Source organism: Podarcis bocagei, assembly GCF_964188305.1.
Source record: "Podarcis bocagei genome assembly, chromosome: 2".
NCBI lineage: Eukaryota > Metazoa > Chordata > Lepidosauria > Squamata > Lacertidae > Podarcis > Podarcis bocagei.
This window is the reverse complement of record NC_138126.1, coordinates 19278600-19305146: the sequence shown is the minus strand read 5'-3', so window position 1 is coordinate 19305146 and position 26547 is coordinate 19278600. Positions and strand designations below refer to the sequence as shown.

General features: G+C 47.1%; 1 protein-coding gene across 1 annotated transcript; it reads left to right on the top strand.

Moving 5' to 3' along the window:
* Positions 1 to 3433: 3433 nt before the first annotated feature.
* On the top strand, positions 3434 to 21895 carry TUBB (tubulin beta class I). The gene is made up of 4 exons (XM_081183143.1): positions 3434 to 3670; positions 16058 to 16166; positions 17532 to 17642; positions 19244 to 21895. The coding sequence occupies exons 1-4, from the start codon at positions 3614 to 3616 to the stop codon at positions 20299 to 20301; spliced, it is 1335 nt and encodes a 444-aa protein (XP_081039269.1). The 5' UTR covers positions 3434 to 3613; the 3' UTR covers positions 20302 to 21895.
* The last annotated feature ends 4652 nt before the right edge of the window (positions 21896 to 26547 follow it).

Sequence of the window (26547 nt, the reverse complement as noted above, 5' to 3'; positions counted from 1 at the left end):
CAGTGGAAGACAGGAGTGCCTGGCGTGCTCTGGTCCATGGGGTCACGAAGAGGCGGACGCGACTAAACGACTAAACAACAACAAGCCCTCTCAAGCTGGCCCACCAGACTCTCCCCTTCCCCGCAGGCCATGCCTCTCCTGTGTGGTCCTGCTCCACTAACTTTCCCCGCACTCAGTACAGAAGCCAGAGAGGATGTGGAAGCACAGCTCCCGTGCCCCTTCTTTGCCAGCCAGAGCAAGATAAAAGTAAGACTTGGTGTCTGAATGGTGCAGTGAGATTCTAGCCAGGGTGGGCCCGAGACATTTTGGCACCTGAGGCAGACCCCGAAATGGCGCTCCCTTCCCTGCCAGGGAACAAAGAGTGAAGGATGATCTACAACAAAAGCAAGACAGGGGAGAGATTGGCATCAGGAATCCCTGCTGCCCCAGTGGATCCTGCCGCCTGAGGCAGTTGCCTCAGCTTGTCTCGTGGGTGGGCTGGCCCTGAATAAAGATTGGCATTGGGATCTGCTGCCCATGTGAATTTTGCCACCTGAGGCAGTCGCCTCACATTGTCTCATGAATGGGCCAACCCTGCCTCTAGCACAGGGCAGATGGCGCTGGTCTTTTGAGCCCATTTCAGGTTAGCACTGAGGGAAGTGCTTTCGAAAATGAGCTCAAGAGTCTTGAGAGCTAAAGGCTGAACAAGGAAGCTGATGTGGCTGTAGCGGCAGAAGATAGAGATGAGCTTAGCAGAGACACTTTTCACTTGTGTTCATAAATATTGTTCTGTGCAGCTGTACGGTAGCCACAGGGCCAAGACTCTGATATGTTGACCTGAGTGCCGCCCAAGGCTAGTGAGACAGGTGGGTTTCCTAGATGGGGCCTGTGTGGCCAAGACACCCCAGAAAAGTCTCCAGCACCCACATTTGCAGCATCTAAGTCGGGAGGAAGACCGGCTGCTCATCATGGCTTGCCAGAGAGCAGAGTTCGTGGAAGTGCTGAAGCCTACTAAAAGGTAAGGGGCCCCCTGACCATTAGGTCCAGTCATGGCCGACTCTGGAGTTGCGGCGCTCATCTCGCTTTATTGGCCGAGGGAGCCGGCGTACGGCTTCCGGGTCATGTGGCCAGCATGACTAAGCCACTTCTGGCGAACCAGAGCAGCACACGGAAACGCCGTTTACCTTCTCGCCGGAGCGGTACCTACTTGCACTTTGACGTGCTTTCGAACTGCTAGGTTGGCAGGAGCAGGTCCTGAGCAACGGGAGCTCACCCCGTCGCGGGGATTCGAACCGCCGACCTTCTGATCCGCCCACCTTCTGATCGGCAAGTCCTAGGCTCTGTGGTTTAAGCCACAGCGCCACCTGTGTTCCGCTGAAGCCTACTAATGCAGTGTTTCCCAACCGGTGTTCCCCGGCACACGAGTGTGCCGTGAGACACCGGCTGGTGTGCCGCGAGATGCCTGGAGGGAGGCGGGCGAGTCGGGCGGCAAGAGGCGGGGCGGGGGCGGCGAGGAGAGGCCGCGCCTCCTGCTGCTGCCTGGCGCTCCTCCTCGCAGCCGGCAGCGCTGCCTGGGCGCCTCCGCGCGACTCTGTCTCGCTGGGTTTGGTCTCCCAGCAGAGACGGGTCACACGCGCCCCTCCCTCCCTCCCTCAGCCTGCGCGGAGGCGGATTGAGCGCAGCTGAGAGGAGCTGCCGAGGGAAAAAACGTTCACTTTTGTGCGTCCCTCCCGGCGTGACGCTGCGCGCTGACGTCACGGGGCGGGGCTTTAATGGTGGTGTGCCGCGAGATTTTTTTTTAGTACACAGGTGTGCCGTTGCCCAAAAACGTTTGGGAAACACTGTACTAATGTGCTTCAAAAGCCAGTCCTCAGCACTCTTACATGGAAAGTAAGTCCTACCAAAACCAATCTCATATAGACATCAGCCAGTGCTCAAATTATGGGTTCTTCCTTAAAAAAGCTCAACAACTTTCTGGGTGTCCTGGTTTTTACTTTCTGAAATATGGCAACCCTAGTAGAGGGAGGCTAGCTCCCTAAAGGTTTTATAGGGTCCCTGGGGGGTGGCAGGGAGAAGTCAGGGGCAGGGCTTGAAGATTTTATTAAGGGGTCCTCATAATTATTATTGTATTATTCCTCTTAATTAATGTTGTCAAAATAGGCTTCTTAGTGGTTTACAGGTATCATAAGCAATGACACAACACTGAAATAGAAACACCCATAATTAAAATGTAGAATAAAAGAACCCTGTTAAAACAATTCAGCGAGTCAAACATAAAATTGAAACATTATTGGTATGCTACTTTCGCACAGCAAGCCACGCCTCAGAAAGGGAAAAAATGAATAAGATATAGCAACATTATCTTATTAATTCAATCAAAGCACACTGGTAACCTTTTAATGAAACATAGCACCAAATTTGCAATCCGTCCATCAAAATATTTAACATATGGCACAAAGACTGAACAATCTGCTAATAATAAACACCAAACCCTGCCAATAAATGTTATTGCTTTATAAAAATGCCAATTCTCAACATTTCGGTCATAGTTTGGTACACCTCTACATGCCCTTCAGAACGCGCTCCCAATGAACCACCTGTACTGGCATTTAGTTGTCTGCTTAAAACTCCTTTGTTCTCCCAGGCTTTCTCTGCAGGGTGATCCAATTATATTAAGCTGATCTACAGACTTGCGATATTTTTCAAACTCGTTGCATGAATGTAATCTTATTTTATACATATATTGTGGATTTATCCCGTTCACTTTTCATGGTGAATACACACACACACACATTCTGGTACAACATTATTATTTTTTAATTTTGCAAATAAATAGACCAGGACGAAGCTACCCAGGAATAGAGAAAACTTGATTCTCAAGCCTTTGACAGTGAGCAATCTATCACTCACAATGGTGTCACTGAGTGCGACCCAGGAATGGGGAGCTGAGTGGTCCTCCGGACAGCGCTAACCATTGGTCCTGCCGGCTGCGGCTGACGCAGCGCAACAACATCTGCAGGGCCACAGGTTTTCTGCATGCTTTTAAGTATACTGCATGTGAATACTTGCCCTTCATTCCTGGGGGAGGCTGCATGAAATTGGGTGGCCAATTTTGCACACCATCTATATAATCAGTGCCTGCGGTACTACATCACCAGACATGCTCCGGAATTCTGGGCTGTGCGCATCAATAGACATACTATATGTGCACCACCCGCCATCATTCCAAGCCCCCTCGACAGCCGCCCCCTTACTCCCCATTTTGTCACAACAAAAGGAAAATCGCAACTCCCAACATCCCCCTGCGCCTCTATCAGCCGCCACACCCAGCTCGGCCTTCCCCCTCGTTCCACCACGTGTCTCTTGTCGCCGCCATCCAATCAGCTCGGCGCCCCTGGGCCGTTTCGGCCAATCGGAGCGCGGGCCGCCTGCTACTTTATAAAAGCTTTGTCTGGCTTTCGCCAGCCTCCCTCGCCAACCTCTTTGGAACGTTCAGTTTCCGCCGCCGCGTTCGGAGAAGAGAACCTTGAGCTCCCCAACGTTCTGTGTTTTTTAAAAAAAGAGCAAACAGCGGCGTTTTAAGCGTACAAGCTAAAAGTGTGGGGAAGTGATTAAAAAATAAAATCCAAGCAAAATGAGGGAAATCGTCCACATTCAAGCTGGGCAATGTGGTAACCAGATCGGTGCTAAGGTGAGGATGCCATAAAATATATTTCTCGCGTGAATGCAACCGATACTATTTGGGGGAGGGGTGCAGCGGGGCAATTCAGTAAAACGGATTATGGTACTTGCCACGGTGGCATAATCTTTCGCTTTGCACTTAATTTTAAAATAAGGGCAGTAGCTGGAGTTTTTGACCTTTTTTTGTTTTTTGTTGTCAGCGTGTGGTCATTGCTAAATATAATCCGATTTTTCTAACGCCGTGCGGCGTTCTTTCGGTTCAGTGCATTGGCCGCCTGTGTAGGCGAAGCCATTGTCCGGGTGAAAAGGATTTGGTTGGGAGGGTATCTGTGTCCGCCTTGGGGCTTGCTTTATAAAGCTAGCAGTGTTTACTGGTGTGTGGGTTAAAAAAAATAAAAATAAAGATCTTCCTCTAAAATAAGGAAGAGGGGGAGCGCCGTCCTCCCGTAATAAATGCCGCGATTTAAAATTAACGGGATTAGACTCTTCGGCGGATGAGTCAACCAGAAAAGCTGTATTATCTCCTCCCTCCCCATTCCCGCTCGCTCGGCGTGGTGGGGTTGGGCGAGCGAGCGAGCGCGCCAGTTGATCTATCCGTCTAACGTTGCGTGTAGATTTAAGCGCCAAATCGGCTGCGGTACGAAGGTGCGATTTGAATTTTTTGGGAGGGGAAAGAGGAGGCGGGGAGCAAAAGCCCGGGCTGCTCTATCGCCACCGCGTTTTCCTGTTCTCAAGCTGGGGTGGCAATTGGCCGAATAAAATGAAACAAATATGCATGCATTGATCATTTAACCTAAAGGGATAGCGGGTGGGGTGGGAAGATTTTTTTTTTTTCGGAGGTAAAAAATAGCGGCAGAGTAGAGGGGCAACGGTCTGGAATGATCGGTAGGCGTGGGGAGACAAAAACGCGCATGACACAGCTGGAGAAAGTGGGGGAGGGGGGTATCTCCAGCAAAAGGGCTTGACTCCCCCCCCCAAAGACCCCCCCCGCGGAATTGATCGAGGCTCAGCTCTGCCCGCTCCTTAAAGTGCAAGGCGCAGGATACGGTTTCTCTTCCTTGCAACGGAATGGACCAGATTAGCGCGAACCGTGCGGCCACACCCCGGCTTCCTTCTGGCTTTGGGCGGATTCTGTTTTTAAAAATATATATTTCAGGGTTGGTATTTGTTTGCTTAACAAAAAGCCCCTCTGCTGCTCTCCCAAGAAAATGGCTTAAAAAGAACAAAAACCCGACACTGTTAGTGATATAAAAGCAGAGGGGCCGAAACTCGATCATGGGTGTATTTTGGAAAATTTGCTATTTAGTAGTAAAGTAGGTTGGTGGCCGCAAAGCCGGGACCCCCCGGTCAATTGCAACAGCTTCCTTGTAATTTGGAAGGGTGCTTTTCCCACCCCCAGATTCAAAGGGGGGAGGTTTGCAGAGTTTGTGCTGTAATGCCCCACTACGTTTCTGCCTCTCCCCCCCCCCTCGTGTTCGAGGAAACGTGGGAGCTGATCTTTCCCCTCCCCCACCCGGCGCAGTCAGAGAGAGTATCCTTTTGTTTGCAAAAAAAAAAATGGGAGGAAGGAACCGCGAGGTCTCTGTTGTGATTTTGTTGCAACAGTGGCCCGTCGAATGTTGCGCAGAAAGACTTGGATTCTTGGTATCTTCTTTCATTGAAATAAAACGCCTCGTGAGTTAAAAAAAAGAATCTAGGGGTGTTTTTTTTCGCCTTTCCCCTCCCCCCGCGCGCCCTTTCCCGTTTTCTGCTGAGCAAATGCCATTTCTGGCGCCGAATGGCACGCCCACCATCTTCCACCTTCTTTGTCTGCGAGGCAGGAGCACATGGCTGGAGGGGCTGGCGCATTTGCTTTGCTCTTCCCCCCACACTTTAAATTTCTGGGTGCTCTTTGATCCTTCCTTCCCCAGCCTCTTTCCCTCCCGAGTCGAGGCTCCCGGGCTGCTTCTCTCCCCTCTTATTATTGCAAATTGCTTTGGAATGATGACTCTGTCTCGTAGCCACGACGCCACTTTCCTCCGTCCTTTGTGCCTGTAATGGCTGCTGCTGTCTGGTCGGTTTGGGTGGGTCTCTAGCAAAGGGAGGGAGGAGGGGTTGTAGCACTCTTTCTAGCACTACTTGCTGCAGAAACCAAGATTGAGCCTGTGTGTGTGACCTAAAAAACGGAGCAATCTTGTGGTTTCTCCCATCTGTCCGGTCCATCAAGATAAATCTCTCTTTCTCAATTTGCTGGTTTGAATAGTAAGAGCATCTTCCAAGCAAAAAAATAAAGGAGCCTGGTCAACTTCAGCTGGGCTTCAAGCCATACTAACAAAAAAAGAGAGCACTGTATAGTACTGCTTACGCAGATTGGAGGATAGCGGTCTTATTTGTATGCCAGGCAAGACCTGCAAGGAGTGACAGCTCTTAAGGTGTGTCCCTTACAGCAGAGCTGGGAACAATGGAAGGGCATCCTGTGGCGGCTGCTGGCCCTTCCCCACAATGCAAATGAAATGAAATAAAGGGGAATTTTGGATTTTCACTTTTCACTTCTGTTCAAAGCACGACCCTGCAGTCCTCGTGCTTTTTAAAGGGAAATAGTAAATATTTTCCAATGCTCTCTTTCTGTCTGGTGTAAATCACAATCAAAATGGTGCAGAGCTATTGTGAGGTACATCTTTAACTGAAGGAATAAGCTTTTTTAAAAAATAAAAATTGGGTAGCTGGTACGCTTCCCTAGTACAAAAGGGGTAAAAGAAAGAAAGGACATCTTGTCAAGAGTTTGGTAGTTGTAAAAGAACTATGCAAGCTTTGGTTTTTCACATGCTTCTCCACTTGGGAAAAAAAAATAAATATATCTGCTGCAGTCCAAAGCTTGCATATTACTGTGTCAATCTACATTGCACCAAGGAACGATTTCCTTCCCACATTTTATCACCTTAAACGAGGGGTGCAGTCGTAATCCTAAAGTCAATATTTTTAGAGCTTTGCCTGCTTAATTATCTTCCATAAAACCATAGAATTGGAAGGGGCCAGATAAATGTGGGTGGATTTTACACTGGTCAGATGCTCCATATTGTGGGAGACTGGATGTGTGTGCATGGCTTTAAACAGGGACCATCAGGGGAGATCACAGAGACGTCTATACACATTGTGATGGGCAGAAAGCAGGGTTTGCCACCACTGCAAAATGAGTGACAGTTACTCATTAATATGGGGATGAGGAACAGCCACCAAACCCCAATGTATTAAAGGATGGTGTTAAGGGGGGGGGCAGGGGTTTAAACCTGACCTGCAAACCATGCTTGCTCTTATTAGAATGTGGTGGAATGTCAGTAAAGTTGTAGCTTGGGAAGGCTGCAAACTGACTTGTCTGGTTAAAAAGAATGGTATATTTTAAACACACAAAGATTGAGGTTGAGGGCATAAGGTTGCAATTGCAGGCAAGAGTCATCCAGTTGGGTGCACTGCCCTGTAGATCTTTGTTGGGGGAGAGAGAGAGAGAGAGAGAGAGAGAGAGAGAGAAAGAGAATCTGATTAACCTGCCTTCTTCCTGTTGCACTGGGCTTAGAAAATACTATGGAAATCTTTCATACTAGGGGATTGTGGTCCCACTACCTGAATACTCAGCTGATGAGTAAAATGCTACCTCTTTGATGATGATGCTTGAAGATGCACCTAAGCCAGGCAAACCCAGCGCCTGCAATTTCCCAGCTGCCCCACCCAGCTCACCTCTGGATGACCTACATTGCGGCACATTCTTTCGTAGGCAGGAGGGCGTGTTTGCGCATCTTTGCTGGCACCTGATGAATTAAAAAAAAAAAGGAGAGAGCGTATTCTGTCACCCACAGCCGGGTTCATTGTTGCCATATCTTTCTACAAGAAGAGGAGCATCGATTTTTGGAACGTCCCCCGCCCCATTTCCTTTGAGCAAAAACTTCCTACCAGAGCTACATATTCCGGAACCTCTTAGAGCTGCCAATTCTAGTAGGTGCTTAGGTTGGCTTTTAAAAAAAATAATGCAGTTTCTTGCCAGCTTGGATCTGCAGTGGGGTGAGGCCAGACCCAAGTGAGTCTGCCCCCACCCCTGGTGTATTTAAAAATTCATGGCTCTGCAGTGCCTTGGGTGTGTTTGGCCAGCAAATGGCACACACAGGTGTCCAGAGTTGCTTTGGCTATGCCTTGGCATAGACATCAAGACAAAAAACGAGGCCAGAGCCCTCAAGTGGGACAAATTGTAAGGAGACATAAGCTGTCAGATCTTTTGATCAGATCTTTTTTTTTAACATTCTCCATTTAAACAAGCAAACTTGGCCATACGGATATATTTGAGAGATTATTGTACAACAAAAAGTAGCTTAGTTTCAAGTTTTTCAAGTGGGTTTTTAAAAAATGTTCTACAAGGGTGTTAAACGTTTCAATTTGGTGTGACTCGCACCACCTTTAAAGCACACTGGCCCTCAAAGAATTCTGGGCTCTGTAGTTAACTCCACACAGAGTGACAATTCCAATCAACCCTGAAAAAAACTACAGTTCCCAGAATTCTTTGAGGGGAAGTATTTGCTTTAAAGGTAAAGTGTAAATGCTGCCTTGGTAACTTCAATAGGGCATTTGAAGAAGGGAGCTGTAGGGTCACAGAGTTTGTTTTGTTGCCTCGTTTTCTACCTTAACCAATGTTGGCCACTCAACTCTGGCTCTGAATTCAGCTGAGGGATTATTGTATACCAGTTAGATTTCTCTTCCATGCTACGTTTTAGATGTACGTCTAAAAATCAAAACCTGTGAAGTGATTGTGAATTTCCACTATCTTGGGGAGGGAATTCTCTAAAGAAAATAGCGGATGTTTTTTAATTGAAGTACAACTTCCTGCAGCAGTGGTAGAAACGGCATTACTTTTCTGACTTTGGTCTTCATGATGGAATGAGTTAAGAAAAGATTAGCATGCATTTTAACCTTCCCACTGCCAGGCCTGGGGTTCCCCTCTCTTGGTTTGAGAACATTTTGGGTCACAACAAAATTCATTTTCTATGTACTGTCCCTCTCTTCCCTGACACACCCACTCCACTCAATGATAAGACAATATTAAGTTTGGAGTTGGGCAAGTATAGATGGTCTGTTGATTCATGATTAACTTATCTGTTCTTCACTCCTCTTTCCCTACAGGATATACCTGTCCCTGAATGGTGCTTGGGGGGGGGGGGATGCGACTAGGCCTCAGCCTGTCATGTCTGCACTGTTCCACCTTGGCCTCAGGGCAGCTTTTATTTGCTTTTGTGTCCTCCAGTTGTGCTGTTGGACTGCAGGTCACATCAGCCCCAGCCATCTGTGACTTAAGGCTGCGCCCATACTAGGGACTCTAAACACTAGAGAAGATGAGAGGCTGCTTGGGGAAGATGATAATTGGATTCTGAGGACCATAGAACACAATTCCCATGGGAACAAAGGAAGCTGCCTTCTACTGAATGGGAGCATTGCCTCATCTAGGCAGAAGCTCTCCAGGATTTAAGAGAGGGGATCTTTTCCTAGCCCTCATTGGATATTCCATGGGATTGAACCAACTAAAGCCGTGCCCCATGATTCTTCGAAGCAAGCCATGGTGGTGTAAGCCATATAAAACCCAATAAAGGCTTTGGTAGTGAAAGCATTCCCTAACACACTATAAACTCCCTTCTACAATTTTTTGATCCGTTTCAGCTATTAAAGCAAGAAGGAATGAGGAATGCAGGTCCCTTTTAGGATATATAAATCTGCTAAAGCTCTGAGCATGCCCAGAGTAGGGCTAATGCCTTTTTTGGGGAAGGAATGACACAGAGTCGTGGATATTTTCACAGTGCATCTTCTGAGGTGCTCTGGGAAATAGGTTCCTGATAATGATTCGCATGCAGTACAAGAATATAGCCTGCCTTGCTCCTAAACGAAACCCTGCCACAGTTTGCTCTTGTTCCTAACGGTGGAGCCTGAAATATTTAAAATATCCTTTTTGACGTAGATCCCTGTGAGGTGCCTGCGAGCATTACACAGTGGCCTTGTCACTTGACCACATGAGGGGACTCTATGATAACTTTAATCGCCCAATAGCAGTAGCTGATACACATAGCAGGTGCTTACATAACCGTAGGTCTTAATCTACCTTCTAGAACAAAAATGTAGTTAATGTTAAATATTAACCTATATGGGAGTGATCTCAAAACATGGGCATATAATGCTGCTGTTAAAAGATTAGAACAACCACATTTATGAGATAGTGCTGCATGACCACATAGCACTTTACATAAATTATCTCAGCATCCCTTAATTGTCCTCAAAGCTAGGTAGATTGGTACTCTAATCCTCCCCCCCCTTTTTGAGGAGGGAGCTAGAGAGAGGCTGAAAAAATTGCCTTTACACATCTGCAGTTGCCATGATTCTACTTTGCATTAATCTGGAATAGCTACAGCCCCTTGTTCCACACGAGTTAGGGGGGGATTCCTTTTATAAGCCTGGGAAATGTAGCAAAAGTTACTTCAGCCACTTTGATTGTGAATGAAAGTGGTAAGTAAGTCTCCTTAAAGTAATTGTGAGACCCTGATATGGCATTGGGAAATGGCCATGCCAGTTCCTTGCTCTAGAACAGGCTTCCTCAACCTCGGCCCTCCAGATGGTTTTGGCCTACAACTCCCATGATCCCTAGCTAGCAGGATCAGTGGTCAGGGATGATGGGAATTGTAGTCTCAAAAACATCTGGAGGGCCGATGTTGAGGAAGCCTGCTCTAGAATCATAACACTTCAAGGAGTCAGAAGGGATTATCCCAACCTCATACTTGGTGCAGGATCTTTCACCGAAAGCACTCCCGGTTCCTATTCCTCCAGCAAAGGAGAGCCCACCATCTCTCCTAAGGCGGTCTGCTCCACTGTCTCAGCACCTCTTGCCTTAAGGAAGTTTCTCCTAGAGTTTACCTGAAATCTTTCATTGTAGCCTCCACCCATGGTTCTTGCCATCTGTTGCAACAGGAAACGAAGTGTGTGTTCTTCATGGGAGCCTTTCGGATAATTGAGGATGTCTGGGAAGGATGTCTTTAACTGAACAAGCATGGGAGGATTTAACTTGGCCCATGGGCTCTCTCCCATGCAGTCAAGTTGGGCAGTTCTCTCTTAACTCCCTTCTTCCCAGTGTGAGCAGCGCGAGAGGCTCCTCCAGAAGGTTTCTCTCATAATCTGCTTCACAGGCAAACCAGATTGCAGCTGAGGTGCATAAGCAGAGAGAACTTTTGACACGGGAGAAAGTAGTAGAACCCGTGGACATGCAATGAAGCCGAATGGTGAAGGATTCAGGACAGAGCAGGTGCTTCACATAGCACATCATTAAACTAAGAAAACCAATTGGATGGTTTCAGAAGAGGATTAGGCAAATTTGTGGAGGTTAAAGGCTATCAGTGGCTATTGACCACTCCCTCTGTAGTTGTACGCTCCGATCCAACAGGCTCTTAGTTGGCCAAAGAAGGCTTGTGCTGAACTCCTAGCTGCCTTACTTCCCTTGAGTAGAAGCAGGCATTAATCTTGTAAATGTCCCCCAGAATTTAAAAGTCCTTCTTGCTCTGTGGGAAGAACCCAGAATATGTCTCCCTTCATCAACGTTGGGTGACTAGATTTCGCACAGGGTGAAAGTCCCTTGAGCTTTGGTAGCGCTGTTGTTCATTTTTCCAGGGCAGAGTTAAGGTCTGCTGTGTCCGCCTTCTCGGTTATCCTTTCCTTCCGAGCAGCTGTCTTGGTAAGAGAGTCCCTTGGGGGGCATGGGTGTGTGTGTGTAAGGGTGGTTTGGCCAGTCCGTGTCCCTCCAGTCAACCATTACCCTGGCGCTGAAAAATGTGTGGAATGTTTTGTCCAACCACCCACAGCTGTGGCCTAAAGGGAGGTGATGGGGAGAGACGGGTGTCCTCAGAAATGGAAAATGGAGTTCTGTTTTCCCCAGACCATGAGATGGATTCCTGTGGCAGCTTAAGGGGCCTCCCTCCCCATTCATCACAGGGGATGGACAGATGGGGCTGTATAGTAACCCTTTCCCTGCTGGATTTGATTTCTATAGAACTGAAGGGCCTCCCTGAGGGATGTGGGCTGTGTGTGTGTTTTTGTCTCCCGGCTCCTCAATGACCTCTGCTCTCTTCTCCAACATAGCAAGCTTAGGCAAGGGGGCAACTCCTCCTGTTTGATGGATAAAGTGAGGATATAAATAATTTTTTATTATTATCAATAATTAGGAGTCCAGGCAAGATGGGTCACGACACCATCACCTGTCATGATCACAAACTAACAGAATCAGGCTTCTGTTCCCAGATTAGAGGAAACCTTGTTCAGGATAGACAGCTGAGTCTATCCAATTCCTTCCTGCATCGCCCTATAGCTTCTGCTCTTATCTGGACCAGGGGGAAGGCACCAGGCAGTGCGGGATATTAATTTATCACCGCCAAATTTCCTCCTGTCCGTGTCAGGTTCCAAACTTTATCGCAGGATAAAGTAACCCCAAGTGCATATATATCTGTTGCATTTATGTACTACCCAGACAACCTAGTTCCGTGGGCGTTTTACATTAAAAAAAAACACAGTGAGCTGAAATACAGGCAAATAGTACTGTGTAGTTTTCATGAACAGCAGTGGGGGCTCCGCTTTTGTATCTCGGCTGCCTAGTCTTGAATGTCTGAGTAGCTGACGGAAACCTGTGTTACTGCTTTCACTAAGGAGAGGTTCTGAGCCTTTGGCTTGTTGTAATGCTTGGCCTTTGCTCCCTATCTTAATTCACAAGATACCTTTGTTTTTCTCTCTCCTGGTCTTAACCTGCGTCCCGCCCCCACCAGTGGAAACAGTCTTTTATTTCATTCATGCTGGCCTTTGGGTATGTCTGTTTTCCTTCCCTGCGTCTAATTGGGCTCCCTGAACTAAATCTTCTCTCCTGTTTGGGACTTCCAGCTTCCAGAAGGAGCTCTAATCCCCCCCTCCCCCCGCTGTGGAATTGATCCACAAAGGCCGGATACAAGCAGCTTAACCTCAGTCCTTTGCCATCTGTCCAGTCCATGCAGTTGAAAGCTTATTGGCATGTGTGAGAGACCTTGCTCATGTTCGAAGCAGCTGGCCTGAAGACCCTGTGGCGGGGGGAAGGAGGCAGAAGAGGCATCTGAAAGGGGGGGGGTGTTGTCTGTCCCGGCTAGGTTAATGGGGATGGAGGTGTCTGGTGTGTAGTCATGTTGGCAGGTGCAACACCCATAAGTGTGTGTCTCGGACACATGCACCTTGTTAGAACCTCAGCCGCAGCAGGTGGCTTGCACTCTTGACGGGGTTATATTTAATGTCTGCGTGCCAAGGATCTTAAGATTTAAATCGGGAGCTAGGCTGGTGGCCCACAAAGTATTTCCTGATTGCAGCTTGGCTGTGGGGATGGGTGAGGAGGCAGGTATGCAGCAATAGTGTTTTGGAGCAGCGTGTTACAAAAACTTGCCATGGTCTGTGGCAACACAAAATCAGGGGGATAAGGAAAACTTGTCTCTTGTTCTTCTCCTGTAGAACACTTCCCCATCCCAATCAAGGCTTTCGGCCATTTTGGAAATTTCCAATAATAATAAATAAGTAAATAAAAATGATATTTATACCTACATACCCCACCCATCTGGCTGGGTTTCCCCAGTCACTCTGGGGAATTTAAAAGCACAATAAAAGGTCAAACATTAAAAACTTCCCTAAACAGGGCTGCCTTCAGATGTCTTCTAAAAGTCAGATACAGTGGTACCTCGGGTTAAGAACTTAATTCGTTCTGGAGGTCTGTTCCTAACCTGAAACTTCTTAACCTGAAGCACCACTTTAGCTAATGGGGCCTGCTGTGCTGCCGCTGCTGCACGATTTCTGTTCTCATCCTGAAGCAAAGTTCTTAACCCGAGGTAATATTTCTGGGTTAGCGGAGTCTGTAACCTGAAGCGTATGTAACCCGAGGTACCACTGTACTTGTTTATTTCCTTGATGACTGATGGGTGGGCATTCCACAGGGTGGGCGCCACTACCAAGAAGGCCCTCTGCCTGGTTTCCTGTAACCTCACTCCCCTTTTCTGATATTAATACAATACTGATCCATTTCCCTCCTGCTGCTCTTTATTGAGTCTCTCTTACCCAAAGGCATTGTCTGTTAGATATATAATTTTCTTAATTTTATTACTGCAATTGCTTGCTACAAATTCTGAGGAGCAGGAGAGAGACTATCCAAAGTGTTTCAAGTTTATTTTCTTCAAATGCAGTCAATCAAAACTCTTTCAAGACCAGGAAGTCGGGTGGAGGGGAGCGAGACTAATGGCAGGGGTTTTCTAGCTGTGCTTTGAGGAAAAGTTTTGTGTGTGGTTTTTTCCCAAAGTACAGAGTAATGGTTGGATCAAGCTTCCCTAAAAAGATGAGTTGTCCACCCACACCAAGCTTTCTCTGCAATTTGAAACCGCAGGGGTGTGTTGGGTATGTCGGTGGCTTTCGAAATGCCTGTAAATCACATGGAAATTGCTAGGCAAGATGTCACGTGAGGCAATTTACCATAATAATATTTTTTAACAATCGCCCTGCCCAACACTAGCATAACTTGCACTGCGTGGCAGGCCACAAATGTGGTTCTAGGGCTGGCTGCTGAGAAGAGACATTTTGGAGGGGCGGGGAATGAAGTAGATTAGTCCAGCGTCATGTTTATCCACTTAAAATACTTCAATACTGTTTTTGGGGTGGGGTGGAGGCTCTGAAGTTGATGTGCAGTTACAATACAGTATGACAACAAAATTGATAAATAAAGTGAAAATAAGCAACAAACATTCAGCCAAAAATACAAGAAAAACCATCAGTTGGACCACAGCTCAAGGAAAAGCAGACATAAAGGCGCTCCTGAAGTATTGGGGCCTGTCAGATCACAGCTGGTAGTGTTGGGGAAATGTAGGGCCACTGCAGAAAAGGCCCCCATCCCTTGTTAAATATGACCCCTGATCAGAATTTTGTTCTGGAGACAACAATGCAATTTAATGGGCTGGACCAGTACTGTGAAGACACACTGCCCTCTTCAGCGTGAAACTATCAGCCTGATGGATTTCACAAGGCAAGAGTTTGTAATTGTGGTTTGGAACGTTCTTCGATCCCTGGGTCCTTATGTGGTGTTGGGACTACAATTCCCATCACTCCTTAACCACTGACTTAAGTGGGGCTGATGGGAGTTGTAGTCCAATGACATCTGGGGCCCCACTGTTGAAGGAAGTTTGCTTTAAAACAAAATGGCGTCCCTCTGATTCCTAGCAATGGAGCAAGGCCTTCTGGGAGTGAGAACACAACTTCACTTAGGAGTGAACCGTAACGGAATAAAATAGAGAGAGGGATATATTGGGAGTGCTGCTTTCAGGGTATGTGTGTGAGACAGAGGCTCTGATTGTGAAGTTTGCGCCCCCTTAGTTTCTCTTGAGAAGGGTGTTTACTTTTTCTAGATCGGGGGAAGCCAATGGACACTACTGAGCTGCAGCTAAAAGCCATTCCCCATCCATGGCTCACCTTCCAGGAGAACAAGGCAGTGCTTGTGTTGGCTGATGCAGCTGCTGAGTCAGCCCATCTGCCTCCGAGGGAGATATGAACAGTCTCTCCTTTAAGATGACTGGATGGGGGAGAGGAGCGGAGATGTTCCTTTTAAGGTAGTGTGGAAGGAGTCTAGCATTCTCTCTCTCTCTCTCGCTCTCCCACTCGTATTTCTGCTTTCCCCAAATCTGTATTCCAGGTCTTGATTTCAGCTGACATAGGGCCACGGAACTAGATTTCAGTGTTCAACCTGGAACAGCCCAAAGTGGTCATGAGTAGCTCTTGAGCATGTGCAAAGTACACTTCTCTTGCCACTGAGCAGCCGCAGTGCAGTAGAGCACTGCTGCTAGATGAAGAGTGCTGCGTTCCTGTCAATTAGGACTAGCAACCAGGGTAGGCCAGTCACGCTGCACACGGTAGTCTTCCATGATATTGGTGCAGGAACTAAAAAGGCCCTGCCTCTTGCGATTGTCATTGTCCTCAACTGTGTCTCCAATCTTAAGTGGAAGGTCCTCTCCTTCTGATCTTGGAGAGTGGGCTGGGTAGCATGGGAGGAGATCCCACTGGTATCCTGGGCCGAAGCCATTTAGATAAATCACCTCTTTGAATTGTGTCGGGGAGCGAAATGGCGACCAGTGACAAAATGGCAGGATGGTCCTGCTAAACATTCTAGCTGGTGCATTCTGGATTCTTTCTGCTTCTGAAGGGTAGAGCACATTGCATTAACCCAGTCTTGATGTGGCTTCAGGCATGTGTTGCCTTAGCCAGAACGGATTTCCTGATGTGTTGTGGTCACATCATGCTGCTTCCATGATTGTGCTGCGTCCATGGCCCTTAATTTGAATCTTCCTTTTCTTCTTATTCCCTGCAGTTTTGGGAGGTGATTAGTGATGAACATGGGATTGACCCCACTGGAACCTACCATGGCGATAGTGACCTACAGCTTGACCGCATCAGTGTTTACTACAATGAAGCCACAGGTGAGTATTCATCTCTTTCCCCACCCCCAAGGTGTTCTGGAACATTTTGATTCACAAAGTTACATTTGAAAATAGTGTGCATAACTCAGTATCTTAATAACCTGCCTTTTTTCTGGCTCCCTTGCCATTTCTTCTCATTATTGTGCCTTTTGTCCTAGGTATAAGTAGGAAAAGGGAATACAGTGGTACCTCGGGTTACATATGCTACACACTTCACTAACTCAGAAATAGTGCTTCAGGTTAAGAACTTTGCTTCAGGATAAGAACAAAAATCGGGCTCCGGCGGCAGCAGGCAGCAATAGGAGGCCCCATTAGCTAAAGTGGTGCTTCAGGTTAAGAACGGACCTCTGGAACGAATTAAGTACTTAACCCGAGGTACCACTGTATGGAACGTTTCCCAAGTGTGAAGGCGTGTATACTGGATCTGTGCATTTCAGGGCCATACTGCCAGGGCTTGCCACCTTTTCAGTCTTTAGAGAATTTCATCTTTCATTGTGTTAGCCTTAAAAAATAATATATTGGTACCTCGAGTTACAAATGCCTCAGGTTACAAACGCTTCAGAATACAAACTCTGCTAACCTGGAAGAGTTACCTCTAGTTGAGAACTTTGCCCCAGGGTGAGAACGAAAATTGTGTGCTGGCAGCGCAGCGGCAGCAAGAGGCCCCATTAGAGAAAGCATCCCTCTAGTTAAGAACAGTCTCTGGGACGAATTAAGTTTGTAACTAGAGGTACCACAGTAATTTAAATGCAAGCTCCTAGCTCTTAGCTGCTGAGGGCGGGGAAGGCAAGCCTCAAAACGGAACTTGGAAAGGTGTTGCTGGACCATAATAACCCAACCAGCAGAATTTTCGGGACCACGAGGGAGGCTTCCACCACAATGAGAGGGGAAATGACTCAAAAGCTCCCTACGCTTTCCAGTGCCATTTTGCTGCTTGCCTCTCTCGTATTTAGTGCTGCACTCTTCACCTACTCCCTTTTGCTATGTAGGGAGAAGCTTCAAATTGTTTTTCATCCCTTGATACTTTGCCTACCAGGGATCTATATGGGAGGCTATCCCCACGTGCAGGCAGTAAAATAATAGATGACGCATCCTTGAGCTCAAATGAGCCTTCAAGCTGTGTCATCAGTCCCAGGACATATTTGTTCACTGTCCAAAGTGTCTCTTGCAAATAGCTTGTATTCTAATGTACTTTCCTTCTCAAAGCTCCTTGGTGACTTTCTATTCTATTCTACTGATAAACCTGAATGTCATTAAAAGCTTGCATTTAACTTGAATGGATAGGAAGCTAGCAACATGGTTTCTGTTATGGAAGGGGAACCGCAGTCCTCATTCTCAGGTATCCTTTGCCCTTCTTTCTCCCAGGTGGCAAATACGTCCCTCGCGCCATCTTGGTTGACCTGGAACCAGGGACTATGGACTCCGTGAGGTCTGGACCTTTCGGTCAGATCTTCAGACCAGACAACTTCGTGTTTGGTAAGATGCAATCCCAATCTTTGCTGTTTCTGTCTGTAGTTGGGAGGGAAGGGGGGTAGGACTGCAAACAAATGTCTCCTGTAAACTAGTTGGGTTGGCCTTTTTTATCATGGAAAGGAGAAGAGAATAGGTTGCTCCTATGGAGAAGGTGTGGGGTGTGCACTTTCGGTCAGTTTCAGGGAGAGTGGAGACGCCACAATTCCTCTTCTGCTTCTGTTACTCCCCCCCCCCCCAGTTGTGCATAAGAGACACCAGGCTTTGAGAGTAACAGGGAGTGATGCCCAGGAGCCATTTCTCACCACATGTTCTCTCCCCCCTGTAATCAGCCTGGCAAAGGAAGTGCTGCTGTGTACACAAATTTTGTAGGCAATTGGCCATCTGTGAGCTGCCCAAACCAGCGTTTTAAATGACGTTAAGCCTTGCCTCTAAAAGACTTCCCAGTGGCTTGAGCAGCGCATCTATGGCAGGGCTGGGGAAGCTTGCGATCCTCCAAAAGTTGTTGAACTCCCAACTCTCCATCAGCCTCGATAAGCACAGGCAGCGGTCGGAGATGGTGGGATTTGCATTCCAGCAAAATCTGGAGGGCACAACCCCCCCCCCACTGCTGTAGAAGAGTAAGGCCCCCAAGGTAGCACATAAATTATTATTATTATTACATTGTTCCTTGTGGATATAGCCCCTTTGAGCTGCATCTCCAATCACTTCCTAGCACTGGGTGGATTGGTTTGTCCTTCCAACTTTTGCAAAGTCCCAACAGTCCATAATTACCGTCTTTCTCCCGTTTCGGGCCATATTCATGTAGCGAACTTCTTGGCCTTATCCAAGCAGAAGATGCAAATGAGCTGCACTGGGATGGTTTTCTTAAAACAGGTTGCGCAAGAGAGTTGTTCCTTACTACTGGGGGTCTAAAGGATCTACAGTTGTGCCTTGGAAGTCGAACAGAATCCGTTCCGGAAGTCCGTTCGATTTCCAAAACATTTGGAAACCAAAGCGTGGCTAGCTGACCTAACCGGAAGAGTCCGCAACCAGAAGGAGTAGTAGTATCAGGAAGAGTGGAATAAATTTAATGATTATCTAGTTAAATTTGTTAAGTTAAATTACCTAATAGCTTGCAGATACTTAATTGGCTTAGGATTTTATTTATGTGAAGTGACAAATTAATATGTTTAATTCCATAAGGTGAAGATTTAAGGATGTTAATGTTTAAGTTAAATTTCATAAGAATTGGGTTTTGGAAAACCGTTAAAAGGACATGCAATGAAATTTGACTAAGGGGAAGCGAGGAAGTCACTTAACAAAGTTAATAAGTGTAATTTTCAATAAGGCAATGGTTTTTGTTTGTTTGTCTTGTGTGTGTGTGTGTGTGTGTGTGTTTGTTTGTTTATAATGTGAAAACCAATAAAAAATTTTGGGGGAAAAAATAAAACGTTCGAGAACTAAGCTGTTTGAAAACCAAGGTGCGAGTGTATCTAGTTTTAAGTTCAGGGAGACACACTGAATGTGAATGATGTGGGCTGGGAAGCCATGGGTGGTGTGGGGTGTGAGAATGAGCCAGCTTGGCTTCATGGTTTCTCCCCCCCCCCTTCTCCTGCCTCCTACAGGCCAGAGCGGAGCTGGGAACAACTGGGCGAAAGGCCACTACACAGAAGGTGCCGAGCTGGTGGATTCCGTCTTGGACGTGGTCCGGAAGGAAGCGGAGAGCTGCGACTGCCTCCAGGGTTTCCAGCTGACCCACTCCTTGGGCGGCGGCACCGGTTCCGGGATGGGCACGCTCCTGATCAGCAAGATCCGCGAGGAGTACCCTGACCGCATAATGAACACCTTCAGCGTGGTGCCCTCTCCCAAGGTGTCCGACACCGTGGTGGAGCCGTATAACGCCACCCTCTCCGTGCACCAGCTGGTGGAGAACACAGACGAGACCTACTGCATTGACAACGAGGCTCTGTACGACATCTGCTTCCGCACGCTCAAGCTCACCACGCCCACCTATGGAGACCTCAACCACCTGGTCTCGGCCACCATGAGCGGCGTCACCACCTGCCTCCGCTTCCCCGGCCAGCTCAACGCCGACCTCCGCAAGCTGGCAGTCAACATGGTGCCCTTCCCTCGCCTTCACTTCTTCATGCCCGGTTTTGCCCCCCTGACCAGCCGCGGCAGCCAGCAGTACCGCGCCCTGACAGTGCCCGAGCTGACGCAGCAGGTCTTCGACGCCAAGAACATGATGGCGGCCTGTGACCCACGCCACGGCCGCTACCTAACTGTCGCAGCCGTCTTCCGGGGCCGCATGTCCATGAAGGAGGTGGACGAGCAGATGCTGAACGTCCAGAACAAAAACAGCAGCTACTTCGTGGAGTGGATCCCCAACAACGTCAAGACGGCCGTCTGCGACATCCCTCCCCGGGGCCTCAAGATGGCCGTCACCTTCATCGGCAACAGCACGGCCATTCAGGAGCTCTTCAAGCGCATCTCCGAGCAGTTCACGGCCATGTTCCGGCGCAAGGCCTTCCTCCACTGGTACACGGGCGAGGGCATGGATGAGATGGAGTTCACGGAGGCTGAGAGCAACATGAACGACCTGGTGTCCGAGTACCAGCAGTACCAAGACGCCACGGCGGAGGAAGAGGAGGATTTTGGCGAAGAGGCCGAGGAGGAAGCTTGAGGCACGAGTCTGCTGGCAGTTCGGAAAACAAAACAGAAAAGTCAATAAATCCGCACAAAAATAAAAATTGAAAACAAAAACCCTGCATCTCCACGTTCTGTTTCTTTTTCCTTCCTCTCAAGCCTGTCAACCCCTTCCTGCGTCTCTTAATGGGCCAGTCTCTCCATTTTAACCCTCTCTGTATTTCTTCTCAGTGGTGGGAACAGCCTGTGGCTGATTTAACAATGAAACGGCTGCTCAGAGAGTCCCTTGAGAGCAGCTGGAAAAAGACACAAGAGGTTCTGTCTATCCATGATTATATTTGGTCACTAGTGATGTTTGGTTTCCAGGGTAAGCAGATGCTTCCCTTTCCCTGATCTACCATAGTTAATCAAGTGAGCTGTTAAGAAGCACAAGGCAGAGAGCCTTATAATTGCAAAAGGGTGTGAGGATGTTGGATCAGTTCTGACACAGGGACCCATTCCAGATAAAAGCAGAAAGGTAGCTGACTTTAAAATGGAAACATGTTCCTGAAAGGCAAGGTTCTTTCTTTCTGTCCAATCTGGCTTTAGTAGAAAATCATAATTTGACTTCTGCTAATCTGAGCCACAGGCCAGTGGTTTCCTATTTGCTAATAGGAAGTTGGGGTTTAGTTTTGGGGTAGCCTGCAGAATGGGTGTTTAAATGGGTGTTTGAAGTCTGGTAGATTCCTACCCCAGTAGGGGCCTCTATAGATTGCTTGGTCTGTATGTTTGTTTCTGAAAAATCTGCCACTGGATCATCTTGCCCCGGAACACATTAAAGCAACCAACATTAATGTAGAAGGCATTTGTTGACCAGGAGAACAAAATGCAAGTTCTCTTTGCAGGAACCACCGGGTTATATGTCTACCTACATGGTATGCCTGCAATATAAAAACACTTGGCATGCCAGGCACCTGCCTCTTCATTTAATGCTCATTGTCTGAAAGGTAGCTACAAATCCGAAGTACCCATGGCTTAGTTTACTTTTGCTCACAGTTGTAAAAGTTGGAGGTAAGGCTAAAGGTCAATGAGGAGTGATGGAGGTTAGCACTTAAAAGGGCAGCAAAGACCCTGCACACACAGAGCAGATGGGAGAAAGGTTTGTCTGAAAAGGGACTGGGAGATTCCATGTTTGAATATTTTGGGTGGTTGGGGAAAGAGGAACCGCATTAGGAAAGAGGAACTGAATTAGGTTTTGTTTTCAGTGAGCTCTTTATCCATGAGAATACTCAAATGTCTGGGGTTTTTTTAAGCCTCTTTTTTGCTGTTGATGTAGATCAGTCTTCTGTTGTAGTATCCAACCTGTAGGAAGTAGCTAAGGAAGGCATGTTGTTCCAAGGGATCGCTGAGCTAGTGGAAAGGGACATTAGTACAGAATCTTCCTAAACAGGGTCATACATCTGAAAAGTCACACTGCCACCACAAAGCCTGGCTTTTTCAATCTCCTGCTTGTTGCCTCAGCATCTTTTTCCCTTTCGCTTCTCACTCATTTCTTCCCTGCCTCATCTTACTTTTTTAAAGGAAAAAAAATCCCTGCTTTTTCATATTGAAAAGTTGTCTTGTAAACAAATAAAAGGGTTTCTTATGTTTTCCTTTTTGTGTTGAGTGTCCTCACTGTCCCTCTGCAGACCCTCATCCTTGCACACTTAAATGACAGGGGGAAAAGGCATCTCCATAACATTAAAAACAACTATTTTTGCTAGTTTATCATGAAATGAGGCTGAGAGAAAACCCATTCATTTATCCCATAAAGCAGGAGTGGAAGCTGCAACTGTAGATGATCATATGTGTTAATTCCTATTCCCCCCCCCCCATGGGCCATACTTGCAGGGGTTGATGGGAGTTTGGAGTGCAACACTGGGTTGCCCCACACAGGTTTGCCATATCTCAATATAAAGGAAGCGTAACATTGCAGGTGCATTTTGCAAAGTACCGTATTTTTTGCTCTATAAGACTCACTTCCCCCTCCTAAAAAGTAAGGGGAAATGTGTGTGTGTGTTATGGAGCGAATGCAGGCTGCGCAGCTATCCCAGAAGCCAGAACAGCAAGAGGGATCGATGCTTTTGCTGTGCAGTGATCCTTCTGGCTTCTGGGATTCTGAATATTTTTTTTCTTGTTTTCCTCCTCCAAAAACTATGGTCTGGTGCGTCTTATAGAGCGAAAAATATGGTACATTTTAGAAGTGGTGTACCTGAAAGGGTTGAAAATAGTACCAGGTTCAAAAACTAGTCTGAGAACTAGATTGTATGTGTGCATGAGAGTTTATAACCTTTATTCCTTGTGCTGGAGGAGGAAGGAATATGAGTTGCAAGAGTGGGTGATTGACAGCTGCAGAGCAGTGGGTATGATGATGAGTGACCTTAGAATTTTGCTTGTGGGCTGGTGGTCCCTGCAAAGTGTTGATTTGAGCTATAAAGGCAGCTAAAATTAGCCAGGTGTACAGCAGTGAATGTGCATGTTGAGTTTAACAGTAATTTCCCTTGTTTCTGGGCCCACCTGGATACAGTCGTACCTCGGGTTGAATGTGCTTCAGGTTGAGCACTTTTTGGGTTGTGCTCTGCGGCAACCCGGAATAAATGGAGCGTGTTACTTCCGGGTTTTGCCGCATGCACAGACGCTCAAAATGACATCACATGCATGCGCAGAAGCGGCAAAACGCGATGCGGAGTCGCATCTTACATTCTATTCAGGATGCGAACGGGGCTCTGGAACGGATCCCGTTCGCATCCCGAGGTACCACTGTACTTGAAAGTATTCTTTGAACTTGTCTGTTCAGAGCAAAGTAGGATGAATGCGGTCATGCTGGTTAATATTCACCCAGCCCGAATGTCCTCACGGGAGATTACAAAATAGGCCTTGCTCATTAGGATTTCTGCTGGGCGCAGAAAAGCGAAGCGAAACGCCCTTTGGTTAACAAAGCCATTAAATAATGAACGTAAAATACTCTGAAAAGCAGTAGTGTCACTAATATCAGTTGAGCAGCAGATGAGATAAAAACATTTAAGCGTTTTTCTTCAGTTCATAAAGCAATAAACTGACAAAGTTAAAAATCTCCACGATAAGATTGATGTGGGAGCTAGATGGGCCAATGGCCTAACTTGGTATAAGCAAACTTCCTATTGCTCCTGGGCATGTGAAGAGTGCCTCCACTCAACACACAATGGACTACTTCACGTAACTTCCTCATGTAGTGGTTGCTGCTGGGTGAATGGGTGACTTGCCTGAGTGGCTGGGCTAGAACATAGTAATGGAACAGAAACCATGTGTGGCTGAAATTGGGACCCACAACTACCAGATTCAAAAGGGTTTGAGTGAAGGAAGTGCACAATCATACACATAAGTGCCGCATTTACCCACTAGGAAGGAGCTGCAGCCTGTCCCTGACCCTTTCATGTAAAGTAAATGAATGCCAGTGTGGTGTAGTGGTTAGAGCAGGGGTCGAGAGCCCATGGTCTTCCCTGACTATTAAGCCACGCTGCCTGCGATTGATGGGGGAGTCCCAACAACATGTGGAGAGTCTGGATTTTTAAAAAGTGTTGGGACTAGGATTTGGGAGATCTAGGTTCAAATCCCCACTCAGCCAGGAAGTTTATTGGGTGAGGATGGGCAAGCAACTACCTCTGCCGCCCCTTAGAGGGGCAAGGATAAAATTCATGAAAGGTTTGAGAGCTTGCAGGAAAGGTGAAATCACTAAATGAGCAGATAAACAAAAAGCACTGGCACTTTGATTTACGGTACTTCCCTTCACACTTTCAGCTTTACCCCGTTTTGGAATACCCTCACCCCGTGGTTGGATGATAATAATAGGTGTATTTAAAAAAACAACTAATACCCCATAAAGCTCGCGCATGCCTGGAATCTACACGGGAATCCCTGCCCCCGTGGAGTGCAATGAGGCAAATGCACTCTGCACATGCTCAGAGGCAGGCGGGAAGGCCTCAAGTCTCGGAGGGAACCATTTCCCCCAGTTCTCCTCCCGCCTATCTCTTGCCTCAACTGAGGCTGCAACGTTGCAAAATGCAAGAGAGAGGCGGGTGCACGGGCAGCCGCCGAAGAAGAGGAGCAAAAGCGGGCGAGGAGGAACCAAGGGCCGCCGGCCGGGGCGCCGCGAGGGGGGCGGCGCCCCTCGACGTGGCAGCGCGGGAAAAGGACGGGGCCGTGCCGGGTGGAGCGCGCGCGGGGCGCGGGGGCGTCCTGGGCTGTACTACTTCGGGCTTCAGGGAGGGGGGTGGGAAATCATATTTTTAAAACAAGCAAGCAAGCAACACTGACCGCTCCTCCATGTAGTAAACCGGCACGCCACGGAGAAATGTTTCCCCAAAGGGCAGCTTTTATTCCACGCAGGGAGACTGACTGTAATGCTGATAATAATAATAAGCCCGCGCTGAAATGGTACAGCCCAGACTCCTGCCGCTTTCGTCCCGCCTGCTGCAAAGGGAACGTGTAATAAAAATAATAATTTCTTATTTATACCCCACCCATCTGGCTGGGTTTCCCCAGCCAGCCTGGGCGACAAAAGTAATCACAGTAGTAGTAATAGTAGTAGTAGTAGTAGTAGTAGTAGTAGTAGTAGTAGTAATAATAATAATAATAATAATAATAATAATAATAATAATAATAATAATAATAATAATAATAAAAAATAGTAATGATGATGATGATGATAATAGCAAGGCTTGGCTTATGTTTGTTGAAACCTCCGCAGTACAGAGACTACCCGCGCTTTTCTTTTCGTTTTCATTGTTTGCAAAACGGAACAGAAAGAGAAACGCAATTGATGTACCTCCTATATTGGTTCTTGGGGTTTTTTTTGAACCCCCGACCCAAAGCATTGTGCACTGAGATAAGCAATTAGGATACCCCGCCAGAATTGATATCGTTTGTTCAAGCTTCCTTCCAAGAATGAGAGATGCTGCGTTTTCCTGCTGCTGCGCGGCAGGTAGAAATCCAACAGGTGTGGCTTCCCCAAGGCCTCGCCTCCCTCCGGCCCAGGCAAAACAGTCACGCCTGCTGGTTTGCTGCCTGCCAGGCGGCTGCTTAAGGGAGTAGGAGTCTGGCAGTGGGAGAGAGAGTAGGGAGGCAAGGTTGTTTCGTGGCAATCCTAATCGGATCAGGCTATTCTAGGGGACACGGAAAGCCCTGTTCTGTCTTTCTCCAAGGTTTTCCACCTCTCCTCACTTCCCGTGTCTCCTCCGCAGATTCAGTGCACACAATCCAAATCCATTTCTGATGAAATTCATTCTCCTTAGTCCAGCCCAGCTCCTTGGAGGAAAGATGAGGTGTAAATGTAATAAAAACATACGACGGATTGTTTTGGCTTGGTATATTTTTGTTCCAAAAGCTTTTTTTAAAAGTGTCTATGCTTTTCAGATTTCCATGAGATCTTTGAAGTATCTGGTTTTAATGTCACTTTTTTCTAATTTAGTTAAACTCATTATAGATATAAATACAGAATAGATATAGATACAAACGATTAAGATAGCCATTCTTAACATATTTGTTAATGTTAATAACACATGCCACTGGCACAAATTACTGATTTCTGAATTTTTTAAATTATTCATTAAATTTGTAAAATGTCCTTTATCATAAGATCACAGGCTTGTTCACTACAGAAAAATACAAAATGATAATTTGTTGTTGTTGCTTAGTCATTTAGTCATGTCTGACTCTTCGTATATCCTATGTCCGTGCCTTTTTCCACACTGTGGATTTTAGGTTCCCAAGGGCCTTTTCTCCATCTGGGAAAACAAGGCAGCAGATGGGTGGACCCAATCCCAGAGCATTTAGTGCCTTGCACAGAAGGCACACATTCCCCCTGGTTTCCCACCTAACAGGCAGGGACTGAGTTTGCCGCAGAGTCACAGAAGCTAAAGGAATTAGCAAACATCTGCAGCCACAATTATTCCTTGCAGAATTCCTGAATTGTGTTTTAAACACAAGGATTTGGGCAGCCATATGGATAAGGTCAGCGAGTGTTTTGCGACAGACAGAAGGGAGCCAGCCAGGGCTGGAGGAAAGCAATGTGCCAAGGAAGCTGCAAATGTTTGATGTTTGGGTTTTAGGTGGTTTTTCCATTGGAAAATACAAGCTTTAGCTCCTTTTTTTCCTGGCAGGCTCCTGTCTCTTGGTTCTACAGGAGCAGCTTCCTTTCCTGGTACCTCACTGGGGCAAGGAAAGCTTTATTGCTGAGTCTCTGCCTGCCACGTTATATGGGGATCCGCGAGACAGAAGGTTCCAGGTA

Coding starts and splice junctions, on each gene's coding strand:
- TUBB (XM_081183143.1), top strand. CDS start 3,614: ATGAGGGAAATCGTCCACATTCAAGCTGGGCAATGTGGTAACCAGATC. Junction 16,167..17,531: donor TTACTACAATGAAGCCACAG/GTGAGTATTCAT, acceptor TCTTTCTCCCAG/GTGGCAAATACGTCCCTCGC. Junction 17,643..19,243: donor ACCAGACAACTTCGTGTTTG/GTAAGATGCAAT, acceptor TGCCTCCTACAG/GCCAGAGCGGAGCTGGGAAC.